This window comes from Zootermopsis nevadensis, unplaced genomic scaffold (assembly GCF_977971745.1).
Source record: "Zootermopsis nevadensis isolate Lab colony 2312 unplaced genomic scaffold, Znev_1.0 Znev_ptg000013l, whole genome shotgun sequence".
Classification (NCBI taxonomy): domain Eukaryota; kingdom Metazoa; phylum Arthropoda; class Insecta; order Blattodea; family Termopsidae; genus Zootermopsis; species Zootermopsis nevadensis.
This window is the reverse complement of record NW_028259145.1, coordinates 1,511,624-1,528,455: the sequence shown is the minus strand read 5'-3', so window position 1 is coordinate 1,528,455 and position 16,832 is coordinate 1,511,624. Positions and strand designations below refer to the sequence as shown.

At 39.1% G+C, this 16,832-nt stretch overlaps 1 protein-coding gene across 4 annotated transcripts in view; it reads left to right on the top strand.

The window, feature by feature from the left end:
- Positions 1-16,832, top strand: part of LOC110829998 (serine/threonine-protein phosphatase 2A 56 kDa regulatory subunit gamma isoform) — a 159,254-nt gene that overhangs the window by 125,636 nt on the left and 16,786 nt on the right. For all 4 annotated transcript variants that reach the window (XM_022064327.2, XM_022064326.2, XM_022064328.2 and 1 more), the window contains 8 exons: positions 9,044-9,177; positions 10,362-10,431; positions 11,142-11,272; positions 11,735-11,794; positions 12,793-13,006; positions 13,807-13,926; positions 15,383-15,510; positions 15,604-15,705. In XM_022064327.2, coding sequence (XP_021920019.1) covers positions 9,044-9,177; positions 10,362-10,431; positions 11,142-11,272; positions 11,735-11,794; positions 12,793-13,006; positions 13,807-13,926; positions 15,383-15,510; positions 15,604-15,705 — 959 coding nt within the window. The remainder of the gene's footprint in view (positions 1-9,043; positions 9,178-10,361; positions 10,432-11,141; positions 11,273-11,734; positions 11,795-12,792; positions 13,007-13,806; positions 13,927-15,382; positions 15,511-15,603; positions 15,706-16,832) is intronic.

Below are 16,832 nucleotides of genomic sequence, written 5' to 3'. Positions count from 1 at the left end.
CATGGCTTGTCTGTTCGTGCCGACAGAGATAAAGAGATATCACTGACCCTGCCCGAAATCGAAGCCCTTTCGTGTAGATTATGCCTAGACCTTGACCTCGAGTGTGCAGAATGTAGCTTTCCTTGAGTGGAATGTGCAAATCTCATGGCGGTAGGTATGAAGATGGCTGTTTATGGGTTCTTGCGCCGTATAGTCTGGTAGAACTGTACCGACGTTTCAGAGGTACCTGCTGTCTCCATCATCTTGCGATGTGGAAAGAGTTGAAATAAATTTATGGCAGTGTTGTCTCCATAGCAAGGAGTACGAACTGGGCTGGCGGAGTCTGCATTTGGCGTCTTCGGGAGGTTGGTTTCATGTTGATGCCTTTGGCAGGAATCTGTGTCTGTGAATATGTTTTCACTTCTTTCTACAAGAAAAGAGTTCGCTGCTTAATGCTACGAGGCTCGTCCTTAAAGTAAGTTTCCCTGGGGCCGTTTACAGAAACAAAACACAATTTCATGGAAATATTTATTGCAACAGATACAGCAAGTATCCAGCTATTTTTCAACATATTCGCCACCGGAATTGAGACATTTGTCATACCGTGGGACCAACTTTTGAATACCTGTGTCGTAGAAGTCTGCCGCCTGGGATTGGAACCACTGTGTGACAACCATCTCAGCCTCTCTGTCATTCTCAAAACGCTGACGCTGACCGGACAGGAATTTCTTGAGGTGTAGGAAAAGATGGAAATCACTGGGAGCGAGGTCCGGGCTGTAGGGTGAATGATTAAACACCTCCCAGCTGAATTCCTGCAGGAGACTTGCTGTCCGTCGAGCCGTGTGCGGCCTAGCGTTATCGTGCAGGGGAATCAAATGAGAAAACTAGTTTACACTGTAGCATTGCTTTGCTGTTACTGACTTTGCACATCGTAAAATTAGTAAAAGGGAGTTGAATATTTTGCAGTGGAGTTCGTCAAAACAACATTGAGTAGTCTCTAATGTCACTTCCCGTTTGAAAGTGAAGGCAGGCGAAGTCCTTCGCTGATCGTGTGTGTACCGAGGTTTGTATCATAACAGATCCATTTCTCCATTCCTTGTGTCCGCTGTCTGCAATGGATATTACCAGATTTGGTGTTCAAGGTCGTTTCTGGTTGTGTACGTTCTTCAGGTTTCCAGTTTGAATCGTTTTACCCCTGCTGAGCTTGGTTTAGGTTACACGCCATGCCACTGTGCAGGAGTAGTTGTCTCAGTAGCCCGGGGAAATGGCAGTCGTGAATCTGTTAAGCGGTGGTCTAGAATTCGCACCGTTTTTCGTTTACAGTGTGCATTCAAAATTTGTCGTGGAAATTCTACTTCAGAAAAATTATTGCTGGAAAATTTATTTTCGAACTGGGGTAATGAATACCAAGTTTGGAGTAAATTTACGTTCGAATAATGTTCTTCATGCCAAGTCACTTAGGACAATGTTCTAATGTTTTCTGTCTAACAAAGACCTCTCTTATTATAGTTTCGCCATGTAGGTTGCATATCCCAAAAGGAAATTGCGAGAGACAGAAAGGCTTGAAATGCTCTTCTCTCACGCCAGAGCGTGAAGGACACCTTAAAACGAGTTTCATGACAAAATTACAGGGTGAGTCAGAAGTATGTTTACAAACTTCGTGTGCGTGTTCCAGGATAAAAAATAAGAAATAATGTACCTTTCAACATGAGGTCGCAAATGTTTCATTTTCGAAATAATAGCCAAAAATAAGTTTCAATGAATTTACTTTATATCAAAGTGAATCCAGCTTCCAGCAAAGATTTTCAATTAACGTTTGGGCAGGAATTGTTGGCGACATGAATATTGGTCCACACATGCTTCGATCGCGTCTAAGAGGACCTTCATATCGGCGATTCTTAAGAAGACACTTGCCACGTTCTTGTGTAACGTCGTGCTCGGGCATGTGTGGAGAATAGAGGAATCAAACAACCTTTGAGCATCTGTTACAAAGAAACATCCCTGTCCTTATACTTGACAATAAAGGCATACATTGAAACTTATTTTTGGCTATTATTTTCAAAAAGATGCATTTGTTGGTTCATAAGAACATTTTGTCTTGTTTTTGATCCAGGAACACGCGCACAAAGTTTGTAAACATACTTCTGACTCACCCTGTATATCCAGGAAATGATTGCTACGTCCAATTCAAATATTTTTTATTGTCTTGTGTGTTATCTGCAAACGCAAAGATTAGTGTATAAAAGCCAGAATCTTGCCTTTGTTTTAAGGTAAGCGTGGAGTTGTAAGAGAGAGACAGATTCAGGATGTCTGAGAACAAAATGCTGCTAAGAATGCGTACAGGAGGCTGGCGAGAGTTCCACAGTTTACAAGTCCTTCCTCACGAACAGTTGTTAGCAGTTTATTTAAACATGGCCTATAAGCACTTAAACTTATTTATTTGTTTTATATTCTTGGTTTACGTAAACAGGCGATAGGTTTAAGTGAATTGTTCATATCTGTTTGTGTGAACAGATTTTTCAATATTCACTAAATCCATAATTTGTACTCTACACCTCATGAGATGATAAAGTTGCGTCATATTGTGATAAATATATATTTGTTTAAATCTTGTCAGTCTAATCACAATAAAATTCCTATTAAATATTAAAATATTACCATAATTAACATTTAAATATTTAAAATATATTAAATGATGTTCTCATCGAAATGTTCGATTTACATTAGAACATCACTTTTTTACATTACATGTTTCAGTTCTAAAAGAACAATCTTCAGGTGTATAAAATTATATAAACTTAAATATAATTTCTTAAATGCAACTTTTTAGTCAAATGTTTATCAGATTTCAAATGATGTTTTCTTCCAGATTTTATTGTATTTTTAATATCCATAATATCAATTAAATTTTGAATCTATTGGGCTCAACAGAGTAGGTACCTGAAGACGGAGATAGAGCCCCATCTCCGAAACGTCGTTTTCTATTTTATTATTTCCCAGACGATGGAAAATATCCAAGGAAATTTTTTATTCAAATGACTCATCATCGTCACGAACTTTTAGATTTGATATGCAAAATGTTGATCGCAAATATAAAGTCGCGACCTTTTAAGAGGCCTAGGCATTTGTAAAAAGAAGGGGAGAGCTTTAAATTTTGTAGGGATGTGGGAGATGAGAAACGGCTGTGAACTTCTAGTCGAGTATCCCAAGGGGAGAGATGGCCTGCAAAACCTAGACGTTTATTTGAATATTTATTCGAAAAATACTCCGGGTGATGGCCTGGATTCAACTGGATCAAGATAGAGACGTGTGAATTTATGAACACGGCCGAATATTTTGTACTTCAGTCAGTCAAAATTGCTGTCGGCAGCCGGTGAACTGTATTTCAATGTAACCTTTTCCTACGGCCTGACTATTCGACAGAAAATGTTCACAAAAATACTGAAGCTGTTTCTACAATTCACGGACAAGCAGGCGAGTGGATTTGTTCAGCATGCATGTGTTTATACATTTAATTAATTCGGATGTAACCGTGTGTTTTACGTGCGTAGAGATTAGTTTAAATATTTCGAAGTTGCTGTTTTGAAAAAAATTCTTAACCCTTTGAAGCCGAAACTCGTCTAAATGTTATTTAATAAATCAGTCCGTACCGCGAAGAAAACACATCTCTTCACTATTACAAATGACAACTCGTTGACGATGTTTAAGGAAATAATCGCTGTTTACACTGAGAATCTTACGAAAGCCATACAAACAAAATACAGATTAATTAACTGTGTGAAGCAGGTGGTATATATAGTTACCGCTGGGGCTTAGAGGGTTAAATGCAGTCTTTATACAAGAGTGTCACATCTCCTGAAAGGCTTGTTTTAAACTAACGTATTTCGGGATTAGCCCGTTATAAAGACGGTATTGGCGTATTCGTGGCGGAATAATAATTATTATTCCTGTCATTCACATTTTAAATTAAACAATTTGTGTCCAGACGGAACTGATCGATGACCGAGCGTACAGTCAATAATCCATTTCCTCCTTCGTCTTTTTTCCCGTTTTGTCATTAATTTCTTTAATATGTGTTTCTGTGCAGGTAATTCGCGCGTAATAAAAACTGTGCGTGAATTATGCTAAATTCGTTTTAACAATTATTTATTTTAATCCGTCTGATCACAATATTTTAAAATTTCTTATAATTAAGATAATAAAATATCATTCATGTCCCATATCGATTGATCGATTTACATTCCGAAAAAGGATAATTAGACCCATTTTGTGTAGATAATCACCTGAGTAGCTCTGAGTTTAAACACGTGGACATATAAACTCAGACGTTCATTGTATGCATTTTGCGAGAAGAATTTTTGAACAGTTTTGTCTGAATAAGTGGCTCGCCGCTGATACTCTCGAATTTCACATAGACACTGCATCCTCGCTGTTTTTTTGTAGACTGAAAATGTGGGTTTTGAAGTCATCTTATTTAGAATTTAGACAACAGTCTGTGAACTATTTTAAACAGACGACAGGCTTTCACGTGTTCTAATGGGTACAGCTTTAAGATTTCCTCACAGAGGCACAGTGATTTAATCTAGAATATTATCGCAACACCCACAGAACACATTAAAAGTGCGCTCACTACACGCTACTCGTAACTGCTTGATGTTTTCAGTCTTTGTAGTAGTGTAAAACTCTGACGTATCACACTTCCCACCAATAGCAGCCCTCTAGTCCACCAGGCAGTAAACATTCCCCCCGCACCGCACCAGAAACGACTTCCCCTTGCAGGGTTTTTCTCGTCATCTGTGGACAGTAGGCAGTGCACTCGGTAGATGTCACTGTCGTGACTGGTACAAATAGAATAACTATGTAACTACCACCCACCAGTTTATTCCGTGCAGTTGGCCATGCGTTATTAGGTAAACGTTGTGCTCAGATTTGAGTGAGTCGTTTAATTTAGGGGGTCACAGGGGTTAAGAATATATTTAGATGGCTTGTATCCGTTGTACTTATGACGGGTTGCTTGGTTTCTAGTTCATAGGCGTAGTATCATCTACTGAAATTGAAAAATGGGTGATTCCGGTGGGAGAAAAGTGACCAATAAGGCGTAGCCCTTATAATCAGCAGTTATGTAACATTTCAGTTCACGCTTCGTACACGATGCGACCTTAGGTTGAAACACCAGAACAGTTGACAGTAATAATGGCATGCAAAAATAAACACGTTTCAATATTACTACCAAAGAGGCGTGGGACAACATGAAAATGAAATAAGCATAAATATAGGTTAGAAACGGCACCATCTCATATCTGGTTCAAAATATTTCGCCATCCTAAATTGGAACATTTGCAACTTGTCTGTAACGTTCCTGTGGACGGATCTACAAGTTCGGGAGCTGTCATTGTTTTGCATTAAACGTATTTATGTGCAAAAAACATTCATTAACCTGCGTTCAGCTGTATATTCATAGCTAAATTTTATGTCAAATCTGTTTGCGTGCACGTGTTCTGGAATTTATTAAATGTTTTAAGGGGGCGCAAGGTATAAAAGTTTGGGAACCTATGGTCTAGTCACATAGCGCATCAGCATACACTGGAGATTGTGGCAAAATGTAAGCATAATTGAATTACTAATGTAAAAGAAATTAGTATTCTGTTAAGTATCCCGGGGTAGTAATGCTTCCGTAAGGTATGAGAGATTGATTGAATTTGCAGTTATTACCCGTTGTGTGTGTGTGTACTACGTACGGACAAATATGTTTTCTTATGTGCTTCGTTTGCATTTGTTTTGTGCGAGAGATTGAGATGTCAGTCATGATCTTTTGGGCCGTGACATCGTATAGTCTTGCAACAATTTTTCGGCGGACTGCAATAGCATCTCCGTGCCGTGCTCCGTATCGATACGCTTCGATAGTTGAACTTTCTGTTACATATACTTTTTGCGACTTCGTGTGTGCGCCAGTGAGCGTAGTGTAACAAGAATTATAGACAGACAAAGAATAGCTGTTTCATGAAGTAAGTGTTGTACGTTATTTACATTTTTGAGTTTGAAGTTTTGAAAGCATTACTCGTAATGCAGTAACGCTGGATCGTTCTGTTGGTTGAATGATTTCTTTGTTGGCAGCCAAGTTGTTACTTCCTGTTGAGGTGTCATGTGACGAACGTAGTTTTGCAACGCGTAATGTAAATAAGATGTGTTAATAGGGACGGAGCGTTGTTAACCATGTTAGCTCGGTTAACACTGAAAAATAAACGAGTTTGCTTTGTGGTTCATTGATAATTTTTAAACCAAGAACGAATATTTTTACTCGTTGTTACCGTATTTACTCGATTGTGAGACTCGCCCCTGTAATTCAAACTGCGCACTGTTTCACTTCCGGGGTTTCTAGCTACGAGGCTCGTCCACAAAGTAAGTTTCCCTGGGGCCGTTTACAGAAACAAAACACAATTTCATGGAAATATTTATTGCAACAGATACAGCAAGTGTCCAGCTATTTTTCAACATATTCGCCACCGGAATTGAGACATTTGTCATACCGTGGGACCAACTTTTAATACCTGTGTCGTAGAAGTCTGCCGCCTGGGATTGGAACCACTGTGTGACAACCATCTCCGCCTCTCTGTCATTCTCAAAACGCTGACGCTGACCGGACAGGAATTTCTTGAGGTGTAGGAAAAGATGGAAATCACTGGGAGCGAGGTCCGGGCTGTAGGGTGAATGATTAAACACCTCCCAGCTGAACTCCTGCAGGAGACTTGCTGTCCGTCGAGCCGTGTGCGGCCTAGCGTTATCACTGACCGCACTTCACAGTCGGCGGGAGCTAGAATAAGAACCTCCATCTTCAACAGCTGCAACGATGCTACTGTGAGAACGCGGGAAGTGCCGTTAGTGCATGAGCCATGCTACGTCATTGCTCTATCACGTACGCACAGTCGCTTCGCGCAATATAAGGTTTGCTAGCTGTGGGACGAGTGGGAAACTTACTTTTGGGACGCGCCTCGTATTTTGACAAGGTTTCAGACGATCTGACTATTCTGCATTTCTTTGTTACTGGCTAAGAAAATAACAGCAACAACAACAGTTAAAAATGATCCCTTATTTTTAACTGTTGTGTCCCCCCACCAAGTTTGAGAACCACTGATTTTATCGCCACATAACACAAATACAGATAGAGCCAGGCTCATGGTCAGCACGTGTGTGCTGAAGTTAGGGCTTTCCAGTCATCTGCATGGGATCCACTGATCTTCAGGCCTCTCTTTTGCAGTACCACAAAAATGTGTTTTCTTAATGGTACCATAACTGTTTTCCAATGCATTGCTTGTAGGCTATTACCGCTGCAGATGAGAAATGCCAGGCCATTTGTACTTGTTCTGTTTGTGGCCACATATGCATTTTCAGTAGGTTTGTTTACGAGGTGAAACCCCTTGTTTTCAAGGAAGTCTGTCACTATTTTGGTCCTGAGGTTGGCCTTATTCAACATCACAGTTGAAGCTTCCTGGTATGATAGTTGGCTTGTTATGGTTTGTTTGTAAGATGACCTTTGCCTCGTTATCTCTGATATAGTTACAGGGTTAAGATATACTCCTGTATTGTTGTCTACGACCACAGTGACTGCAAATGAAGTTACGTTGTGTAACTAGGGAGTGATGTCCACTAAGAAATGTTTCCACTTGGATCGCAATATCATGTTTTCATAGTGTGTTCTCCTGTGCTGTATTCATTGCATCTCTGGCAAAAGTGACCATGGCATCCATTGGATGGGAGATTGGGTGGTCCTCAGCATTCGAAGATTTCTGTCATCTGGGTTATTGCGCTCATGACGGAGGCAGTATGACCTCCGAAACGTTGGTTAACATCGACCAGACTACACAGCGCAACAACCCAGAAGACAAAAATCTTCATACTCTGATGACGGAGGCAGTATGACCTCTGAAACGTTGGTTAACATCGACCAGACTACACAGCGCAACAACCCAGAAGACAGAAATCTTCATACTCTGATGATGGAGGCAGTATGACCTCCGAAACGTTGGTTAACATCGACCAGACTACACAGCGCAACAACCTAGAAGACAAAAATCTTCATACTCTGATGATGGAGACAGTATGACCTCTGAAACGTTGGTTAACATCGACCAGACTACACAGCGCAACAACCCAGATGACAGAAATCTTCATGCTCATCGCCCTGATGATGGAGGCAGTATGACCTCCGAAACGTTGGTTAACATCGACCAGACTACACAGCGCAACAACCCAGAAGACAGAAATCTTCATACTCATCGCCCTGATGACGGAGGCAGTATGACCTCCGAAACGTTGGTTAACATCGACCAGACTACACAGCGCAACAACCCAGAAGACAGAAATCTTCATGCTCATCGCCCTGATGATGGAGGCAGTATGACCTCCGAAACGTTGGTTAACATCGACCAGACTACACAGCGCAACAACCCAGAAGACAGAAATCTTCATACTCACCGCTGTGAAAACCTCAAATCTTACAAGATGACATTTCCTCTTCCTGTCAGGAATCAAACCCAGGTCATTATCATCATCATCACCAATTCCTGTTGTTCGTCGAGGAACATAGGGCATCAACAAAGCACCACCACCTGGTTCTGCTGACAGCCACTTCATTCCAGCTCTTTTTTTCTTCCAGTTCCTCAGCGTGGACAAATCTTCGCCACATCTGTCTGGGCCTCCCTCTCTTCCTTCTCCCCTGCAGATTCCAGTCCAAGACCTCTCTCTCAATGGCTTCATTTCCCTTCCTCAGCGTGTGCCCGATCCACTTCCGCTGCTTGATCTCCACGTGGTCATTCGACTGATTCAGGATGATCCAGTGGCAGGCCTTAATGGACCATAATAAACGTTCACGTTTTAAACAGTGAGGAATCCCTAAGCCATTTAAATTTCTTTTCAAAAGTGCCAAGCCAGTAGCCATAATAACCTGATCAGAACAGTAATCGCTTCGCATTAAATTCCGAACACCAGTGGGGCTTAGCTTTGTATGTCGAATAAGTATTTATTTTATCAAGTAATTGCCATTTTGATGGTTTATTCTGTTTGTCAGTTTGCAGTTAATCTTTTCCGGACCCTGCCGCCCTCAAGCAATCCGAATGGGGCCGAGTTTGACCCAGAAGAAGATGAACCCACCTTGGAGGCTGCTTGGCCACACTTGCAGCTCGTTTATGAGTTCTTTCTCAGGTAAAGTGTGATTCCTTATTTTCATAATTTTATGTATTGTGCTTGTATTCAAACACATTGGAAGGCAAGACAGAATGACTTTAAGGAATGCAAGCTTGAATAATCTTATGCTATAGAAGAAATGATATTTTAACATTGTACACCCTTAAATAAGTGACAGTTCTTTTAATTCTAAAAAATATGGCTGATAATGCCCAAGGCTATTTTTGTAGGTGGCATTTCAATCTTCTTTAAAAGAAATTGTAGAAGAAAATTAGACGTTGATAGAATCTTCTCAGGCTCTCAGCCACGTCAGTTTGGAGGAGAAGTCAAAAGTTTCAAAGATATCCTCTGCGTCCATCATTAGGGAATTATCTTGGTGGCGGCAGAAATCTCCGAAACATTGGACTTTGCTTCAAATTAATGTGTCTGATCTGCTGAGAGATTTTATTAATTAATCACGATGAACACTTCAAGTCTTATATAAAATTACACTCTGTTTGCATAATGCTTGGCAGAATTTATCAGGATATTTTTTAACTGTCATCTTTTTTATGTTTTGTTTTGTTTCTTTGCGTCGTTTTGTTCTACAGATATGCTGTAACATTAAGTACTATTATGAACCACGCATACTTCATCACATCCCAACCAAATAGAATTGTGCAGCCTGTTCTATCAGTTTGTCGTTCTGTTATCGGAAATCTAAAGGAATGTTCCTCTTCAGAAGCCATTTCTTTAAGTTTACAGTTAATATTATTTATATTGTATTTCAGCAATATTTAATTTAAATTGTGTATTGCCTTTTTAAGTAATTTGGTCGCGCTATTAATGTTGTCATTACATGATAAAGAAATAACTTCTGTTAACTCTTAATCGGCCATCCATCTTGTCATACGTCCAGTCCTGCTAGCTTTGCGTCAAAGTAGGGTACTGCAACACCGTTAGACACCAGAGAATGTCTGGCCAACAGCCTCTGTGATAATAATAAGTCCTAAGAAAATGCATTTATTATTCAAGGATTCCGTTGTAAGTGTCCATAAATCAGTTGTTTAGCCTCCAAAATTTCCAACAGTATCATGTAACATTTTCTTTGCCTCACAAAGCTTGTGATTAGTGTATATTCTGCACGAGCATGTCTTCGAAGGATATTCCTGATTTTAAAATTTGTGTAGTATACACATAACAAAATGTTTAATTCTTTGCAGATTTTTGGAATCGCCCGACTTCCAACCAAATGCCGCCAAAAGGTATATTGACCAGAAATTTGTTCTGCAGGTCAGTAACATTTATTGAAGTCGCTGGTTATGAAAGGGGTAGTTTGTTTTGATGGGCCGAAATAATATCTTCGACACACTTTTGTCACAAAAAAGGGTGATACAGTAGAAATGGCGCTCTTATGACTTTGACAGATAAAATCAGTTGCTCTCCCTGGTTTATGTGCGAGACTTTGAATTGAAAGATTAATTGAGCAGATTTACCGTGACTGTTATGAGGATAAACATTCCGAAACTCGTTCTCTATTATAACGTTTCTTAAAAAAGTGAGACTACGTAGTACAATAAGTTGCATTCTTTTTAGTAAATAGTCTCATTTAGGCATTTAATCTTTCGCTTTCTTTGGAATTTTGATATGTGTAGGTGTTTAATTATTTAATATACAAATCACATTCCAGTAGGTTAATTGAAGTTTACTGAAACAATGCAAGTTAATTAATATTAAACCTGAAATATCAGTAGACATAGTAAGGAAAGGAGGGAACGTAATGAGCCGGTTTATATAAAACTTGTTACTCTCGTTGTCAGGCTATGGGCAGAATGTTTAAATAATGATTACTTTTAGTTTTTAATTACATTAAGTCGTTGGTATTTTTAGTTATTAAAATGTGGGATCTCTTTTGTGATTGTGGAAATTAAATTTCTAGTTCCGATTTTTTTTTTTATTTATTTATTTGATCGATCAATTGAGGCTAACGTTCGTTGTTCCAGTTGTTGGAATTATTTGACTCGGAAGATCCAAGAGAACGGGATTTTCTGAAAACAACGTTGCACAGAATTTATGGTAAATTCCTGGGACTCCGCGCGTACATCCGAAAACAAATCAACAACATATTTTATAGGTAAGATTTCAGATGTTAACATTTTTGTACTGGATAGCTTTTTGCTGCTCTGTTCCTTACCAGCGTTGTATTCAGTCTGTTGTTCGCATTTTGGAACTTGTTCTTCAACGTGTCTGGTACCTTTAAGAGAGTGGTGTCTTGTGAAATATATTGTGTTTGTTTTTGAAATATCATTCAAGTTATTAAATTCTTTATTATTACTAAATAATATGCTGGCTTTTAGTAGCACCGTCAGTCACTGATATTGACCAAGAAGTGACTGAACTTCAGCCTTTAAAATCTGACACAGCGTAAAAGGTAGTTTCTAGTGCTCCCTGTAATTAGTGTTAGAAGCACGGAAGGTAGGAATATTCTTCCGACTCCATGAACATGTTCATTATCCTCCAGCTTGTGAACTGAAATAAATGTGGCATTGGCTAGCATTCTCTTTTGCATTTAAATTTTGTTTGTCTTTATCTGCAGGTTTATCTATGAAACTGAACACCATAATGGAATCGCTGAACTACTTGAAATATTGGGCAGGTAGGAGATTGCACCTTCGTACAGTATTTGGTCTTATTTAATGCACCATTTCTCTTTTTTCTTAGTGCGTGCCAGGAATATGTAATATTTCAGTAACAGTGATTTAAGTAATGTTATTAAAAAGCAGCCTACACCACCTGATACTCATTATCTGAAGTAGCAGCGATCAAATTCGCTGCTTGCGTGTGCTGCCTGGCTAGACCTCAATCTATATAATAGCTGCAGTAGACAGCGAAAAAGCCTGTGACTGGTGGATATGAAATTTGGCATGAGTGGTTATAAAATATGCCCGAAATCTTCACAAGTATTCTTTTTCTATGGCTCTCCGGTCCGTATTCGGTCCATGGCCTCCTCAATTCTCCTCTTCCATTCGGTCATCCGTTAGGTCCGTCTGTCCGAGGCTTTGATCGAGGTTTCGAAACGTCTTCCTTTTTACGGTGCAAGGTTGTTAGCCTTGCGACCAACCCCGAACCTGGAGGACCAGGGTACCTGTCTTAGTCTGACCTCTCCCCCTCGACCAATCTGGCTAGGGAGGCCCTACCAGTAGCTCTTGGGGTCACTGACGTACTCAAGCCCCACTACCACCACAAGGTGCAGGTACCATTAAGTGGAGATCTTCACAAGTTTGGTGATAAAATCAGTTGAAGGAGTTGCATTTTTCCTACAAATTCTTTTTACTTCTATTTACTTTTGCCATATGAACTGTGATTGCTCACTTCATAAAGTGATTTGGTATAGCTAGAGTTTTCTCGTTATCACAACATTTAGCACTGTTCTGGAGTTCACCAAGCCTATGAAAGGGTACCACGGATGCTTTCGCAGAAATAAAATGGCTGGAGCATGAAGCTGGCCACTCACCTTTATCCGCTGCTTAAGCTGAAAATGTTCCAAGCGTTTACGTACGCTCTCCCTGTATGTCTTCGTACATGGATATTTTTTTTTTAATTCTTACCAAGTAAGTTTGATGTACGTTAGCAGAACGTTTGACTCTGTTGCAGCATTATTAATGGCTTTGCCCTGCCTCTGAAGGAAGAACATAAAGTGTTCTTACTGAAGGTGTTGCTACCGCTACACAAGGTGAAGTCGCTCTCAGTGTATCACCCGCAGTTGGCCTATTGTGTGGTACAGTTCCTCGAGAAGGACCCTTCCCTCACAGAACCTGTTATCAAGTGTCTGCTAAAATTTTGGCCCAAGACACACTCGCCCAAAGAGGTAAGATTGCAGAGTGTAGTGCGTGCTTAAAATATAACTTCTCTCACAAGTCACAAGTTGGAAGTAGTTTTTTTTATTTTATTAATATTCTTTACATATGTGAACATAGGTCATCCATATATGTAATGTATAAATGATAGTAAAGCAGGTTATAATATGTTTATCTTGAACTGGGTTTATTTTCTCTTCTCTTCTTTCATTTTCTCTCTGTCTCACCTGATCGTGGCATGTTACATATTGAGCTTCTTTCTTTCTTTCTTTCTTTCTTTTCCACAGAAATTGCTGTCGTTGACTGTGAATCTCTGTAATAATCCTCATTATATAAAAGGATATTCTATTATTCTGTTTATTGCATCCTGATTGCCTATGTGATAGTACTTTTCAGTGACTTTTCCTTTGCTTTTTCCACTTTAGTCCTTAACACTGTGAGCACTTTCCCTGTAAACTATACATCTTCAGCACTGAAGATGGAGACAGTTTGTTTCTCTGAAACCATTGGTATCTACCTACAAGTCCGCATTGCAACCCAGAAGACCAACTGATATCTTCACCTATGTGAGGACCTCAAATCTCATATATATATATATCTAGACTTTCCCCCTCTACAACTTTTGTTTGCTTGAATTGCTCTTTGTTGTATTTACATTTGTGTCCTGCTTTTCTGCTTTACATTTCACACAGTTGCTCTTTGTTTTTATCGTCATTCATCAGCATCTGCGTTACAGTTTCTCTTGTATTATACTACACTCTATTTAATAGCAATTAGATATATTTTTGCAGTATTTGTGTTTTTTTGTCAGGTGATGTTTCTAAATGAGCTAGAAGAGATTTTGGACGTTATCGAACCGGCAGAATTTCAGAAAGTGATGGATCCGTTGTTCCGGCAATTGGCTAAATGCGTCTCCAGTCCGCATTTTCAGGTCAGTACACTTTGGCTGTATATGGAAGCTCGGTGTTTGATTCTTGTTTCTGAATTTGTACTTTTGAATTTTGATCTTGAATTTTCCTGGCCAGTGATTAATTGTGTCTGGGAAGAAATAATGCATCCTGTATGGATTAAATATTCCTTAGAGACATGGGATTTTTGTACCTTACGTTAATGAATACCAACCTAACTTGCAGAAGACAGTTTAGTCAGATTATCATTTGCAAAACGCTAAATATTATTGGTGGCAAGTATGTTTAATGTAATTTGATGGATGTCTTGTGAAATGCATGTCAGAATTGGCGGTTGTGTGTTTGTTGATAAAATTTATTACTGGTTTTCCTTTAATTTATTTAATGCATAGTTTTCTCTGTATCATTTTGGGTGTTGTCACTTCAGTAGAGCCAAGAACAACTTGCGAGTCCATGCCTCTGTGTGCACATGTGTGTGCCATTGTGTCACTTTTCCTGTGGGTTTATATTACATGTTGGGTCTTTGTTGTGCGACAGTGGGAGCCCTTGGTTCCTGTTAATTAACGCAATGTTGTAACAGCATGGGGTCCGCAATGGCATAGCAGTCTGAGGCGTGGGCCTCGTGCCGGTTGTTTACTGGGACCGTGGGTTCAAATGCCACTCAAGCCACGGATTTTTGTCCGCGTTTTTCTGTGTTGTGCTGTCCTGTGTACAGGTAGAGGCCTTACGACGAGCCGGTCCCTCATCGAAGGAGTCCTACCAAAATATCTATAGATCAAGCCAACAAAAAAAAAAAAAAGTTGGGACCCGCAGTGCTCAGGCACTTGAAGAACGGGTCGTTCCCAGTATCCGAGTTATACAGCATATAAAAGACAGGTCATTAATTTTGGAGCACATTGATATTCCACAACAGTGACCTTGTTCACATTAATGGAAATATGATTGAAGACGCAAGATCATTCATCAGTTGATACAGCAGTAACTTTCATATCCACATCCTTCTCAGTGTATATAGTACGCCTATTTACAGGACAGAGATAAGAAGTGTTGCTTTGTCCCAGCATATGGTATTCTATTTTCCTATATAGAATGGAATGACGAACACGACTGGGGGACAGACATATCTGTACAATCAAATCGAAGAATTCAAATTTTGGATTATACCTGTACTTAAAAGTAGCATCTAATTCTCTTAGATTTTGATTAAAATATCCTGGTTGAGATTTGTGCAAGCTTAATATAATATAATATATGAAATAATTGTGTTAAACACTAAAATTATTCAGTTCTGAAAAAAAGTAATTTCAGGATGTAATTAGATGGTTAAAAGATTGGATTAGAAGAAAGGTGGGAACCCATTCCTGGTCCTCACCCTTTCTTGTGTGTTTCATTTAACTTCAGTAATTTCTTGGTGTGAGCCATTTCTCTAGAATGCATGAGTTTCCTTTTGATGAGTGTGTCCTTTTTATTGTGTTACAGGTTGCAGAGAGAGCACTGTATTATTGGAACAATGAATACATAATGTCTCTAATTAGTGATAATGCTGCAGACATCCTTCCCATTATGTTTCCGTCACTTTACCGTAACTCTAAATCGCACTGGAATAAGTGAGTGTCCTCTGAGAATATTATTTTACCTGTGGCTGATCTTGTGCCCTGTTGGTTTGCTTGTTTTAGACCTGTTTCTGGTTTTAATTTCAGAACAATACATGGGTTAATTTACAATGCCTTGAAACTCTTTATGGAGATGAACCAGAAACTCTTTGATGAATGCACACAGCAATACAAGCAGGAGAGACAAAAGTGAGTACCTTTGCTGCCCCAGAATGGATGCCATGAAATGAGAAATGTGTTCTCAGTTTGGAGTATTCAGTGCAGAGTGCCTCTTTTTGATACCCATGTTCATTTATTATGGACACAGGTGTGATGTTAATACTCGTACAACTGAAAAAGAGGATGTTCATAAAATAAATTATTTTGTTAAATAAAACAATGTTTTGATCGAAAGTTTAAAGTCTTCTGGGATGTTGCACTGTAAGTCTGAAACTGGAAGTGATGTAAGGAAACAGCTTGCATCATGATTCCATTCAATCCTAATTTCCTGGTATTTTTAAAAATGTGGCTTTTTTTCTAACTTACGTTAATTTCATATATTTATGCCAAGATGTCAATTTGTATGCTTGATTTAAAGAAAACATGAATTAATGACTTTGCCAAGATGTTTGACTACTCTCTACAGCAAAATGAAGGGGAAGACTATATACTTTGCTCGGACATCCGTATTTGTTGGTAGGCAGGTTGTCGTAGTTGGGGGACTAGCATTGATGTGAAGGTTGTATATTCAAATTTGAGTCATGATATCAGCATATGTTGTATTTGCACTGTGCAGTTCAGTTGTATATTTCAAAATTTCCATGTGGAATGCATATCAAGAGCAGAGTTTGAAATGGATTCTGAAATTCGTAGCCTGTGATATTTGAAACAGAATGCGTAATTATTATTTTTCTGTAAAACATAGAAAGTCAAATAACTTCTTTTAATGAGCATTCCAGTAACGCGCAAAAGCGTTTGTCCATATTATCACGGTATTATTTGTGCTGCCTTGCTGTGGCCAAAATGCAGAGGAAAGAGATATTTCATTTAGCTTTGCATGATTTGTTGATCATCGGCCTTCTGATTTAAAGATTCAGTGTTGGAATCTGACTATAGACTAACAGTTTTATTTGCAAGAAATACTTATGGAGTGATTTTGTTTACTTACGAAAAATATGAGTTATTATGAAAGAGTTGTTTTCAAGGCCTGGCATCTTTAATACGATGTCCAAGATCACTAGGTGCATGCTGGAACAAATGAGATCCATGGTTGGAGCTTAGGGATTTGTATTGAAGATGTCAGGTCTTGAAAATATCCCTTTCAAGGTTTATCATAC